The sequence below is a fragment of the Trichomycterus rosablanca genome, chromosome 23, assembly GCF_030014385.1.
Source record: "Trichomycterus rosablanca isolate fTriRos1 chromosome 23, fTriRos1.hap1, whole genome shotgun sequence".
Lineage (NCBI taxonomy): Eukaryota > Metazoa > Chordata > Actinopteri > Siluriformes > Trichomycteridae > Trichomycterus > Trichomycterus rosablanca.
The window spans coordinates 4,593,922-4,608,569 of NC_086010.1; the positions used below are offsets into that span (position 1 = coordinate 4,593,922).

Consider the following 14,648-nt stretch of genomic DNA (forward strand, 5'->3'; position numbering starts at 1 on the left):
CTGCTCATTTTACGCAACTGTCTGTAAGTTGCATCTCTGTTGTATCAGTTTGAAAAATCTGGGATGTACAAAATCTACTTAAAGCTGTTTTAATCCTGAATGAACTCTCAGAAACAGCAAGCAGAACCTGTCAGTTCTAAATAAACAGATAAGCCCATGGTAGCCCTGGCTATGAGCCATCCATGTGGTATGTGTATATACTTATCCAGACGTTTTAACACAGCAAGTGTGCAGTTGCTAAGCACCTGTTTGCTGATGGAAGGCTTGAGTAAATGTTGTTGCGAGTGCTGTCGCTCCTTGTGCAATTGCTGTGTCGATTGTGGCGTCCCCCCCTGAGAGCCCTGTGATCCCTGGCTCTCCCGGGTAGAGCTGTGCTGATGAGGCAGGCCTGGCGCTGTGTTATCCTTGACGGACAGCTGCTGTCGAGGACCCTGCTGCCTTGCTCCAAATCCAGACTCGGGAGATTGGAGCAGGTTCCCGCTCTGTGGCCTCGTCTTGGTTGGAGGTGTGGCACCAGCGGCCGAGCTCACCGAAAGCTGATGGGAGGTTTGGGACTTCATCCGCTGTGTGGAAGGTGGGGCTATGGAGGTTTGACGGACAGGCTGCACGGTGGAGGGAGGTGAGGCAAGCGAGGAATGAGATGTGCCTGTTTGTGAGGTCATGCCCATCATTTGTGACTGCTGGAGGTTATCCTAGTATGGGCACAATGAAAAAAGTTAGATATGTTACAAACAAAATACCTCATATACCTCATTGAGGGAGAGGTTGCAGCACATATTTGAAGAGCACCATGCTAAACAAGGTAAATAAACAAAGGTTATGGCACTGAGAGTTAACTGCTGAGCTAACAAAAGCTGTCACAAGCTAAAGAAGACTATGCTACTAATAAAGTTGAATTCAACAGATGCTATGGTGCTAACTATCCAAGCTAAGCTAAAAAAGACTATGGTACTAGGAGAGCAGAGCCAACATATACTATGATGCTAACTATTCAGCCTGAGCTAGATAAGCTAAACAGAAAGAGAGAGAGTACTACCTGCATGTGCATAGAGATTTGTCGTCGGCCATAATCATGGCCATGGCGAGTATAATCGTCGCTGTAGCTGTGAGAGTGGACTATGCTGGGCTGAGCGAGGTGTGGCCCTGGCCTGAGTGTGGACAGGTCCTCGCTCCGGGAGAAGGCGCCGCGTGCAAACTGCGGCAGGTATGCGGGGTGTGACGAATCTGGCTCTGGGGCGAGCAAGAGGGGTGGAGGCACCTGAGCACGGCTTGGCTGTCGCTGTAGCTGGGGCCCATCTGCAGCCATGTGGAAAAGAGGGTTCTGGAAAGAGAGGGGGTAGCGTAGTGCAGCCGCCTGCTGCTGCTGGGACAGCGAGTCCGTGGTGGTACCCGTCTGGCTCAGCTGACTTAGTCTCAGGCCACCGGACACGCTGGAGCCACCCGAGCCGGCCGACATCCGTCCTCCTCCGGCGCGCAGCTGACCGCCAAGGCCTCCTCCTGCACCACCGAGGCCACCAAAGCCAGCAAGCGAGGCCTGGGGAGAGTTGAGCATGTCCCCCACAGACTGCAGGTTAGAGACGCTGTTCATTCTGGAGTCCTGGAGGTCCATCATAGAAATACTTTCATTAAAGGTCAGAACCTATAGGGGGGAGAAGGCTGCAGTTATGTGCCCTTTTTGAGGTCTGAGAAGTCTGTACACTAGCTTAACACTAACTAATTTCTGTATTAACTTTTACTATTAGCGAATTGATTTAGAGTGGGATACTAAATCCAAAACACACCACAAGTAGACGTTTGTGTGTATTATTAGCACCCACATCAGCGTGCTGCCCTCTTTTCGCCATGCTTGGGTGGTATTTGGAACCATGCAGTAAGCAGGCCTGTGGCGCCTCGTCTTCCCACTGGACCAAAGGGAGACCAAAGTTCCTCAGCAAGGATGTGCTGACGAGCAAGCTGCCATTCAAATGAGATTCTGAACCAAACAGCTTTCACCACAGTAAAGCATTTGTCAATGACATGGGCCATTAACTACTGACTTGCCCCTCCACTCGTTCAGTTCAGCTATATTTACCTTGCGAGCTTACCTTTGGGTCTGGATCGGTAATATCAGAGCTGCTAGTACAGTATGCAGGACTAGACCGTGCCAGTGGGGGACGAGTGACAAAAAAAACATCTTTAGAAGAGGCCCGGTGTGGATGATCCCGATCGGCATAACCTCCCATTCCGGGCCGCGATGCAGGAATCCCACCACTGGACAGAGCGGAGGTTGGGGAAGGCAAGCGAGTGATATCTATGGAACTGCAGTAGAGTCAAGACAAAATATAATTGGAACTGATGATTAACAAAACCCTTCAGTGCCTAGAACATTGATCTTCTAGAACATTGATTTTATTTTTTGAAACTTTCCTTGAAGCTCCTCTAAGACATGGTTTCTCAAATCCAGTCCTGAAAGACCACTGCCCTGCAGATTTTTGAACTTACGTGTGGGATTATATTCAATTCATGATCTAAATGAGGTGTTCTGAGAGTAAAGAAACTGTTAAAGTTTGCCAGGCAGTGGGCCTTCAGGACTGCAAAAATCCTGTTCCAAGTCATTTGATTGCTTTTCTACCTGTTGAGGTCCCTCATCATGAGGTTCTGAAATTCGGATGAGACTCCCCTGTTAAAGCTTGGCCGTGACAGCAGCCGGTCGGTTTGTCTCTCTGAAGGTTGTCTTTCTGTCTGGTGGCTGGGCTGTCTTTGAAGATGTGGGTTGCGAAGAGCCATGCTAATGTCATTCAGAAGGCGAGGTAATGGTCCGAGTTTAATGATGGCATCCTGAAAGAGGCACATATAAAAATGCCATCATTGACAAAACAATTCAAAAGAAAATGTATTTTTATCAGGCTGCTGACAGACTGGACCTACTTTACTAAGCTGGGCCATGACCTCCCACAAAAGGCTGTGCAGAACTGAGAGCTCCCTTCCCAAGTCGATGTAGCCCTCAAAAGCACCTGCATTGGTTATGCTGTCTAGATTGGAGATCTCATACAGAAACTGCTGCATGGAACCCCACTCCATCTCTAAAAACTCATTCATGAAGCACATATATTCCTCCTTACTGCCAAACCTACAATCGAAGTGAAAATATTAAATACATCATCATTTAACCATTTATTTCAATATTCTCAAAACTACTGTACAGCTCATTTTCCATACTGACTTTGAGAAGTTGGCAAGGTTCTGCAGAACTTTGGCTATGAGTGTAAGTGTTCGAGATGTCTGCTCATCAGGGTATTCCTGGGTGAGGTTAAATAAGGAGGGGGACATGACAGCAGGGCAGAGGAAGCGCAAGAAAAGAGAGCCACTGATTAGACGGTCGGCAATGTCCTCCCTTCCTCTCTCAGCACAACGTACTCGCCAGGAAGCAAAGACCTCCTTCAGCTCACGGGGAAACACGCTGGTGGACAGAGAGACATTTCAAACAAGTAATTCAGCAAATATTTGTATGATATTGTTTTACTGTGCAATATACAGAGCTCTAATAATAATAGGGCCAGTGTGACTGCAGGTTCTGATACCAATTATGTACAAGTTGTTTAATCATTTGGTCTTTAAAACACTAATCAGTCGTATCAGGTAAAGCTGGTTAGTATAAGATTCTGCAGCCACACAAGGCCTTTATAAATAACATTTATTCATCAAAATAGTTGAACTATTTAATTGTGGTTCAAGTTGACTTGCTTATGACTTATTAGCTTCTTTTTTTCAGAATCACAAAATCAAAACATTTGAAATTCAACCCCACCTCCCCACAACACAACTAACCAATGAGAGTTGACGATTTTGCAGAGAGCAAGCTCACAGCACATGCGAAGGTTGGCCTGATGGTCCAGTAAAACAGAAGGTGGAGTCCTCATAGGATCAACCTCACAGTTCTCCTCTGACTCATACAGGGCTCGAATAAAGTCACCTTCACGCAAGCAAAACAAGAGTTTTGCAGAATAAACCAATAAATGAAAGTGACGGTCATCAGATATCAAGGTATATCAAAGCAACTGAAGTTATTAAGGCTAACAAGTAACTCTTCTCACCTAAAGCATCTTTGAGGTACTTATGTCCGATGAGTTTGAGGTACTCTTCTATAGCTTTGGTGGCTAGGGTGTTCTCTCGAAAAATGAGGTGCTCTCGGTCGATAAATCGGTCCACCTCACACATCGCCATGTCTGAAAGAAAGTCCTTGAGCAGAGCAAAGATAAAGACAAAATGAATTTAAAAACTGGAATATCCCACTGTCAATAATATTCATGATAATTCCAAATACCTTTGCTTTTCCTGTACTTTGCAGAATGTGCACCAGCGCACATGCCACCTCCTCTTTGCTTTTGACGCTAAGCAGTGGTTCCAGGACGGCGCACAGTGTCCGATAGTTGTTGGTGACATACTCTGCAAACTCTTTGTACAGATCCATTGGCAGGATACTCATGGTCTGGTAGCGAGACTTGAGCCGCAAAGAAGCGTTGATGATCTTGCCCCCTCCTACGCCTCCTCCTTTAGCCAGGACACTGGGCTGAATCACTGGATACCATTGCTCTACGAACTGCCGACCAGTGATACTGGATATGGGAATGCTGACCAGTCCTAAATATGTACTCTTCTCCTGGTCAGAAAATAAGGAATGATAAACAGAGACAGATTATGGGCATTTATTTTATTTCTAGACTTTATTACTAGGCTATTAGGCTTCTGATATAAGTCTAGAGAAAATCAAAAACTGCTTACCTTTCGTCTTTTTTTGTCTGTCTCTTTGTAGAGATGAAGGCGGAGGTTGCGGACAGCTGGGAGGTTGTTGAATTCAAAGTGCTCACCCCAGAAGACGGTGTCGGTGCGGGGTTTGCTGGTGGTGCGTGCATACAGCATGTCGTCCAAACACAGTTCACAGTAATAGCGCTTTTTGGGTGGCAACTCCCGAGCCTCGATGATCCACAACTTCAACACATTGTCCACTCTCCGACTGTTGTCCTGAGTGAAAGAGAAGAAATGTTGAGAAGGCTGAAGATGTTAATGATTACCTGCTTAACAAACTACAATGAAATCATTTTTGACAGTGCTAGACAGTGCCACCAACGCTCCTGATGTAATCCACAGCAATACCCACTAAGCTACCACTGCCCCCCAGATTGTCCCCATACAGATTTGGTTGTCACATAAATTGTTTAAATGGGAGCAAGTGCCAAATTAATACACATTGTGCAGTATTCAATTTGTGCCCAAGGCGGTGGATATCAAAAGATGTTAAAAAGTCTTACAGCACCTGTAAAAATTATTACAGTCCTGTAAAATTACACATTTTTGTCTTAGCATGTTTTATTACCTGGTCGTTTCCAATTTGTAAACTTTTTTGGACAAATTACTGTGTTTGAATTTTAAGGGACAGAAAAAGAACAGTTGCAAAAATAACTAAAATCATAAGACATACATATCTCTGCTGTATCATATCCCTTCCTCTCAGGTATAGCCAATCATGCCTGTATGTAGACACCAGACAGGCTGATGGCACCACTGTGGATTTAAATCCTGGATCCCAGCAGTGGTGTGCTAGCATAAATTACCGCTGCACCACACGAGTGCCCATGTTACATTAATTATGCAATTAATAAACAGTGTGTGCACTTACGGAAGTGAAAAATTCATGTCCTGAGAGTTTTCAACTTAAAAGTTTCATACGAACACTGAAAGTTTTTTTTTGTTTAAAAAAATCTGCATTTCTCATAAAGGTACATTGAAGAAGAGTTAATAAAGAAATGATTGCTTGTTCTAGAAAAGACTATATTTGGACTGCAACAAGAACTCAATAACAGATATTGAATAAGCTAAAACCATTAAAAATAGAAAAGAGATGAGAACAGAACAGAACAGAACGGTTTTACGAGTTGGCAGGGGTTCAAAAAAAGAATTGCACTCAGTTGTGATGATTAAAAAAAAAAGATCAAACTATATTTAAAAACTCAACAGAAGAGCCAAAGTGCTCTGCTGGATGGAGAGAGGGATGTTTTCATAAATGGTGAGTCATTTAATTAGATCAAAATGCCATTGATTCACTCTAGCCTTGGCTTACTGTTGTATTTAGCTCAGCTAAATATATCATGATTTGAAAAGCAGCTTCATCTAAAGTGCCTAATAGGTATGTTTTCTGGAACCATCTCTGTCCTTCAAGCTTCCATGAATAAAATAAATTGAACCATGTGCATACCAAGATAATGAGTATCCTTGGTGTGTCCTCTTATGTTCTCTTAGCAGAAAACAAATCTGCTAAAATGCCTTTTTGAAAACTTGCTCTTTGTCATCCACATATTTTACCTGAGCCAGAACCCCCGGTGAACCAGCATCTGTATGTATCAATCCATCTGGAAGTACTAAACCTTCATTCCCACCCTCATTTAAGTCTGCAGCCACTAACTTTAATTAGAGACACTGTAGAGAAGTGAAGTATAACTTAACAACCTCTGAAGTGTCCTCGATGTACATATAATTGAGTAGTGAAATATAATTTGAATGGGATAGCATGTGGAGAGTGTGCATAAACTTTAAGACAGTCATTCATAAAAGAAAAATAAGAAAAACAAATCTTCATTATGGTTTAAGACGACTGGCAGGTGGCAGCTGTTTCATATACAGTAATAAATTCACTAGTAAAAGAGGATGTTGTAAAAAAAAATAGAGAAGAATAAAAATACTGCATTTGATGAAGATTTATTCAGTCATGTCAGAAAAAGAAAATGTATTTGTTTTACTTTGTTTGGCTTGACGGCTCTCTGTAGATTTTCAATCCATTTGTCTCTTTCTGCAGCCGACCGACAGGCAAAACACTTTGTTCCAGAAGCAGTCGTCACCTGAGATAGAAAATAATTACATTACAGCAACAACTCAATTCAAAAATAGTTTCACCAACAATGTGGTAAAGGATACAGACGCAGAGGAATTTCCAGCTAACTAATAGAAATTTCTGTGTAAGTTTTTTTTAATTATTTATCATCTTTTTCTTAAACACACTTACTGGTCCTGATTGTTAAAAAAAAAAATACATTTATACAGGGCGTCATGTAAGTGCATTCAGAACCACATGGCTGAAGGTTCATGGCTGAAGTTTCCAAGCTGATAGAAATGTGGACAGTAGTTATTGTCATGTCATGGAAATTACCTGAATGCAGTGTAAACTTCCAAGGTTCTGTAAAATGTACAATTCTGAGTTAAAAAGATCTTGTTTACTTTATATGAAGGTGTTTCATTTATTAAACAATTTAAATCTTTATTGAGGAATTCTGAGGTCCTACCAACACAGCCGAAATACACAATAAACAAAGAAACAAAACAAGCACAATGAACATTCTAAACATGGAAAAACTAAGCTACACCCTATGCTAAATGCTAACGCTGCTGTTAAACAGTGAGAACAAAAAACAGATCCCTAAACTGAGCTAATCTAATCGCTAAACTAGGTAGAAACAGGAAATGCTAAACCTTATGCTAGTCACTAATGCTAACTGCTAACCCAATAATAAACCAACAACAGAAGAACAAATGAATAAACTTTAGAAAACATCAGAGCGTCACCTCAAAGCAGTACTCCTGTCCTAGAATGCTGGAGTGAACTGGTTTGATGATGGCATCCTCGTCCAGTGTGAGGTCCAGTGCCTCCGCTGCACTACTGGGAGACAGCAGGGACTCATGGGAATGGGACTCTTTGAAGCTCTGCATCAGGCGAGTCCTGTAAGAAGACCAGGAACAGAATGAATACAAAGATTAATCCCAAAAACAGAGTGTGGTGAGCCACACAGCTTGGTGCTTTGGTAAAGGGCAGTGTTGAGTTTGATATAACTCAGCTGAATATTGTTTGATATCTAACCAGTGACAGATTCTGCTACAACTCAGACAGCATTTGTTTTATATATAAACCTATACCACTGCCAGTGATGGCACACAATGTTAATTAGACGGTCATTCTTAAACTGGACGGCTTTCAGTGAAATTCAAAACAGACTGAGCTGAACAATGCAAAGCATAAACCTACCTACATCTGGCACATCTCCCAACACACATGTGAGCTTGATCCATGCCCTTAAACTAACAAGAACACATGCAAATAGACTTCGCTAAACACCAACATAAAGAAAATACAGAAACAAAATGAAATATTCATATATTAGGCAAATCCAACTGAGGAAATGATTGATAATCCATAGGTTCTTGTACGAGCTGCAGTTTTCCATCCTGTATCCCTCTAGCATCAATGTTACTGTAAACATTCAGCAGTTAAATGTGCACCAGGGTGGTAAAACATGTACAGTGGGGAGAGAGAGAGATAAAAATAGCTCTAAAGGAATGAGTCAGAACCAAAAGAAATGAAATAGAGGGGTGTGGGGGAGGAAGTCTAAGAGTTACATAATCTGCTGGATCCAAGAGGGGTGAGTTTGGTATTTAACCTTAAATAAAACCATTTTTGGCCTCTTACAGTTTTACTTCACATTTATTATTTATTAGGATTTTAACATCATGTTTTACACACTTTGGTTACATTCATAACAGGAACGGTAGTTACTGGTTACACAAGATTAGTTGAAGTCTTTAATGTCAAACACAATCATGGACAATTGTGTATCTTCAGTTCACCTCACTTGCACATCTTTGGACTGTAGGAGCAAACCGGAGCTCCTGGAGGAAACCCACACAGACACAGTAAGAACATTCAATCTCCACACAGAAAGGACCCGGACCACTCCACCTGGGAATCGAAATCAGGACCTTCTTGCTGTGAGTCGACAGTGATACCCACTGAGCCACCGTGCCACCCCGTTTTTAAAAGTAATTGATATTTTAATTCTAGTAAATTTCCACTAACACCTACTTGGTAAATTATTACACCTTTTTTGTAAGATGCTGCTCATCATTTAACATTTTACTTCTTTCCCGGTTCAATTACACGTTGCTCTTGGAACTCTGCTGCATACACAACACCAATGCTGGCAGAGGACGACGGCAGGCTAGCACATACCTCCCCTGACACGAGCAGCCACCAGCAGCTACTATTACCAGAGTACATTAACGTGCACAAAGGGAAAAGCCAATCAGGCCCTCCCACCCTCAGACCTGCTGATTTTGTCTGTAGAGCACGGCTAAACCAATGGTCTTAAGAGGGCTTGAACAAAGGTTTAATAAACATGCATGTAATAAACATTTACACCAAGTCTCCTTGCTTTTGTTTTATCAGGTCTGCTACATGAATGCTAGTCAGATCATTCTAAGCCTAGATAATTTACTGCTTAAGCTTGGAGCACAACCGTAAAGCTTCCTCACATCTAACTGTTATAGTTATACAAACAGTGGACCACACAAGTCCCTGTAGATTATCTTTAAATGAAAATTAAGTTGTTTATTAGAACGAACACATCTTAGTTTGTACTGTGGTCAAACATAATTCAAAAAATGTAACCAATAAATGCACTTTTTTCATTTGCAAGTAGTCACTCCATCCTGGTCAGTGTCGGGGCAGGTCCGGCTCCAGTGGAAAACACTGAGTGCAGGGCATCAATCTATCACACTAGTAATGAATCAGACTATATAAAGCCAGTAGTTTTATTAAATAAAATGTACTTTTAAACTCTATCACTGATTAAAGTCTCTGATGAAAAAGAGCAACAATTTATAACAATGATCTGAAATCAAATCTTCCAGTCTTCAATTGAACTTTTAACACTACTAAGAAATCCCTTTTTATACAAACGCTCAGGGCAGCTGAAGGTGACACTTACTCAGTCGTTAAAGGAATGGATGAATAAATCATGATTAAAGGATCTGGCCAAATGACACAGCACCTGGCCGAAAAGTTCAAGAGGGACACGTTCCTCAGAGGAGACTCTGTAACGGCTTGCCATGATGAGCTGCATTATATCAAATTCACAACGACCATCTGTGTGACAGACCTCATCCTGTACAAGGTCACTTTCATTTTTGTAACATGACCATCCTGCAGTTAGCTTTTATACGCTGCTCTCAGGCTTCTGAATGTATTTTTCAGCAGGTGCAGGCATAGCTTATTGCTGCAATAGCGACATGCTGCTGTTTTGTTTGGGTGAAAGCCAAAATGTTTAAGTGGGTAAAAAAAAGTCTCATAATCAGCTCCAGTTTTAGACAGTTTTTACTGGGGGAAATGTCATGTTCAAAATCTAAATAAAAGTCCCTCCAAATAACTGGAGGCTGAATTAAGACCAAAAGGGGGGTCAACTCGTAGCCCTGTTGATCATGTATTGTATAACAAAAGAGAAATAAGAACAAAACAACATGAAATGTTATGACAGCAGTATGAAAACTGTGTACCTGTCCTGATCAGCACTGCGGAAACGTGGGAGAATCATTTGCCGGAAGCTACTGGTTCTGTCCAACTTAGGCTGGCTCTTCGCCCGCTTTATAGACCCTTTCAGTCTTCGGCCGAGAAAACTCTGGAATAAAAACACACATCTAGGATTAACACAAAATACAAGTGACTAGAAACATGTATAACAAATCTGTCTTACTCTACAAAACAGTCAGGGGAATATTTAAACTTTTGTTTATGCTATAAATTATACATTACATGGCCAAAAGTATGTGTACATCTGACAATGGAGGTCAGGCTTGCAATCAACGGTTCAGTTGTTTAGTGTGGTTGAAGTTAGGGCTCTGTGCTGCTCACTGGTGTTCCTCAACACCAGAACCATTAATGTATGTGTGTACATCTGTATATGAAACACAGAACACAGAAAAGGATCTTCCCCAATCTGTTTGTATGTGTGAATTAAACACATGAACTCAGGCACTATTATAGGTTTAGATCTTCTTTCAGACTTTCAGTAACTTTAGAAATTCACTTAAAATTTTACACACAATGTTTCAACCTATAAATATAAACAGAAGTATGTGGACAGAACGCCAATCATCTGGGGAAATCTAAACAACTGTAAGATTTCACCTTATCTCAAAAATGTTTAGAGATTTATAGTGTAACAAATAAACAACGTATTCGTCAATAGTAGCAAAATCTTTATGACTTTTAAAAATGCTACTCTCAGTCTATTACATTTCTCGCCGTGTATGATTTGGCTGCACTGTCTCCAGTCAGCCAATAGTGGGGAGTGTTGTTCCATTAATATTTCCATTTGGAGAAACGGCTCATAAGTTAAAGATGAAATAATGTAGCTTCATAATTCATGCCATGAAACCAAAACCACCGCGACCCTGACCAGGATAAAGCAATAGTAAAGATGAAAACAAAATGAAAAACATATAGTTACACTCAATCAGCACTTCATTAAGTACACCTAACTGTAATTGATTCTTTTATAAGCTACACATATTATTGAGATAAACTTTATAGGTATACAGTTACTGAATGTAGCTCATCTATTGATCTGTACATTCACCTCCACTGACCAAACCCTGGTTATCACTTGACAGGAATACTCAAAGGACACCCACTGACCAGATATTATTTGGATGGAGGCCATATCTATATAAGCTCTAGATATTATTGCTGCAAATACATTTTTAAGTCGTTGTAGTGCCAACTGCGCCCGATTCCATTATAAATGATAAATGCAGTTAACTGCAAAGAGTAGCACTGGTAAACAGCGGCTGTGCACTGTTTCCACATTTAGTAGAGAACTGTGGGCAAATATTCCACACAAAACACATTCAGTACATGAAGTATTTGGCTATAAACAGGAGTTTAATCAAAACTTTAGGTTGCAGGTGCCAGAAAAAGAAAATTCAATTCGACTAAGAAAGCAAAAAGCTCAAACAAACTACTACAATTCTTACACAGAACATGGATTCACATCCACAGCCACACACGAGAGGTTCGACATTTTTGAGAGGTAGTTGTTAGTTTGTACAACAACAGTTTTAAAACATTTTAAGTTTAAACTCATTTTAACTACGCAAAGAGACTAAAGACAAAACCTTCTTATAACTCGTGGGGTCTAGCAGATTGGGAAAGGTTTAGCATGGAAAGCAACAGGACTAAGAAATTGGGATTATGGAAAGTGTCTGCTGAATGCCTTAAATGTGAATGTAATAACTGCAAACTGTAAAATAATGTTCTGAATTGTCTTCTAACTTCTCCTGTTACCTTTAACAGAAAACCAAAGGAAATCTGTAACATGAATTTCATGAGGAAGTTGATGCTGCTGTGACTTTTTGAATTTTATGCAATGAGTAGTTACTCTCTTTAAAAATATTTAAGCTTGGAATGTACTGAGCTATACAAGTTCATAAAGCTCAGATTAATAAAAAAAAATTTGTTTCGAGTTTAATTTTGTCTTTTCATATATTTTTCCAGACCCTTAAACTTGACCATAAAACAATTTAGGAAAAACACTGAATGTCATTTTCACACTAAACTAGCAAACGTTTTTATTTTATCATTTCATTATATTTAAGCACTTTATTTTGTTCAGGGTTGTGGCTGGTTTTAACTGAAAACACTGGCTGCAAGGCAGAAATAGCCTGGGCACAGGGAACCAATCCATCACAGAGCTTTGCCCACACCTCTTCCTCAGACATAACCAATTATGAATATGTAGACACACCAGGCTGGTCAATAGCACCACTGAGATTTGAATCTGGATGTGGCACAGGTCATGTAGAAATAAAAAAAGCCCTTTTCTAAAATAAAGTTGAAGGCATATAATTTATTCTACATAAAAAAATTATTCAATTTAAATCTTTATTTTTAGATAATAATAATTAAAAGCTTTAATTCAGCACATGGTGCGACAAATTATAAACTATTGTGTTAATAATTCTCACTATTGTGTCTTTTTTGGAGTGTGACATTTGAGCGCCTGACTCAGGTTTTGGCTGTGAAGTTGGTGAGCATGCTGTCTTCCTGACTAAGCATGTTTGTCTGGCACCTTGGTGCCATGCACTGACATTCTTCACATGCTGGCACAACTGTGCCGTGAGCATGGTGCGATCACAGGATCACATACCTCAGAAGAGATCAGAGGAGCTAGACAGGGCTCAACCCTCCGGTCCGCCTTATGAGAGTCAAGAGAGGAAGCTGAGGTGCCAGAGGGAGGGAGAGAGAGAGAAAAACAGATGGAGACAGAGGTGAAGTGGGAGGGAGGGAAGGGATACTGACCGGTGGGAGGGTCGATGGAAGGAGGAAGAGAGAGACAGGAGAGGGGTGTGCCTGCAGTCTTTGGGGTGAAAGGAAGTGGGGCTGAGGGCAGAAGGGAATGGCAATGGGGCAGCAGGAGCGAGCCAGAACGGTATGGAGAGGTACTCACGGACTGTCGGAAAGGTTGAGGGGGGGCTATGGGAGGGGTCTCCATGCTCGGCTGGCGCCCAGTGGCAATGCTCTTCCGCCTGAGGCGAGCGGAGTCTGAGAAAGAGAGAGAGATAAATGACCAGATCAGAACACTGTTATAAACTCCCACTACACACACCAACTCCTGCAGCAAAACCACCAATGAGTCTCACATGAACAGAAAAACACAAGAAAAAAATAAATGTATGATGTGGATTAGTTTCAAAAGAATGTAGACACCGGGTTTAGTTAGTGGAATTTATCCACATGCATATCAGGTGCATTAAATCAGTCATACAGCCTTAAAATTAATATATTTCTTGGAATTTGTATTGATTTAGTATTTAATTATTCTGTTTCAGCTCCGAGGTCTCATCCTGTACACATGCATTTTTATTCATTCGTTTATTCATTGTATGTGGTCAGCTTTATCCTGGTCAGGGTTGCAGTGGGTCAAAAATATAGAGCACTGAGATAGGAAATCTAAAGAAAATGCACATACAACTATAGGAATTGCATTTAAAGTTCAAGTACATATAAGCTAGAATGCTAAGTAAATACAATAAAGATCAGAGAAGTTTTGCATCCCTAACAGCCGCCCCTGTGTCATTCCTTGACTAAACCAGTCGATTCTTCAAACTCTGCAATTCTCCATCACAGCAATTAAGCAAGCTGAGGAAAAGTTTCTACACTTACTCAAATTAATTATTTATTTTACCTAGAATTACTGCAGTAAAACATGTTTTAAGATAGAAATAACAGTACCGGGCTCTACATGCAATCATCACAGACTAACACTGGCAGGAAAATGTATCGTACCAAAGAGCTTAGTGACTGTTAAAGCATCACAGGCCATTTGTAATTACTGTGATTACTGTGATTGAGATGCAACGATGAAAAAGTAAAAACATTAAAAGCTTTTCAGTGTAACACAAGATCAGGATGTGCAATGCCAAGCATTGACTTGAGAGGTCTAAATCATACCACCACTGGACTTTTCAGCAGTGATTGCCCCCTTGTGGAGGCTTTATGTTACATTTTGTAAAGCAAAGTGGGACCAATTGTACGGAGCAAAACAGAGAGACTAAGATGCATTGTTTGTGTTGCCTGAGTCATGTAAAAAATTATGACCATAATGCAGGTGAAAAACCCTGCAGTACAGTGCAGGTTCATGAAACGTTTAAGCATGTGGTTCATCACAACACTGTGATGTACTGTAGTTTTGTAAAATGCTATTTTAGCCACATCATCCACTCTTACTGCTTTAATGAGAATTTTATGATCGGTCTCTTCTCTCTCCTTCGAGTCGGCATGAGAACAAATC

The 14,648-nt window shown here is 41.0% G+C and overlaps 1 protein-coding gene across 8 annotated transcripts in view; it reads right to left on the reverse strand.

Moving 5' to 3' along the window:
- syngap1b (synaptic Ras GTPase activating protein 1b) overlaps positions 1 to 14,648 on the reverse strand; it is an 86,930-nt gene that overhangs the window by 19,910 nt on the left and 52,372 nt on the right. For 5 of the 8 annotated variants that reach the window (XR_010007449.1, XM_062986102.1, XM_062986108.1 and 2 more), the window contains 14 exons: positions 13,305 to 13,399; positions 10,354 to 10,475; positions 7,594 to 7,747; positions 6,774 to 6,872; positions 4,762 to 5,001; positions 4,304 to 4,639; positions 4,074 to 4,218; positions 3,808 to 3,952; positions 3,203 to 3,439; positions 2,908 to 3,109; positions 2,612 to 2,817; positions 2,085 to 2,298; positions 1,037 to 1,639; positions 246 to 692 (listed from right to left, as the gene is read on the reverse strand). Coding sequence is in view for 7 of the 8 variants with exons in the window: in XM_062986102.1 (XP_062842172.1) it covers positions 246 to 692; positions 1,037 to 1,639; positions 2,085 to 2,298; positions 2,612 to 2,817; positions 2,908 to 3,109; positions 3,203 to 3,439; positions 3,808 to 3,952; positions 4,074 to 4,218; positions 4,304 to 4,639; positions 4,762 to 5,001; positions 6,774 to 6,872; positions 7,594 to 7,747; positions 10,354 to 10,475; positions 13,305 to 13,399 (3,245 nt within the window). In the remaining variant the exon portion in view is untranslated. The remainder of the gene's footprint in view (positions 1 to 245; positions 693 to 1,036; positions 1,640 to 2,084; positions 2,299 to 2,611; positions 2,818 to 2,907; positions 3,110 to 3,202; positions 3,440 to 3,807; positions 3,953 to 4,073; positions 4,219 to 4,303; positions 4,640 to 4,761; positions 5,002 to 6,773; positions 6,873 to 7,593; positions 7,748 to 10,353; positions 10,476 to 13,304; positions 13,400 to 14,648) is intronic. The other 3 variants (XM_062986105.1, XM_062986103.1, XM_062986104.1) reach the window with 2 other exon arrangements.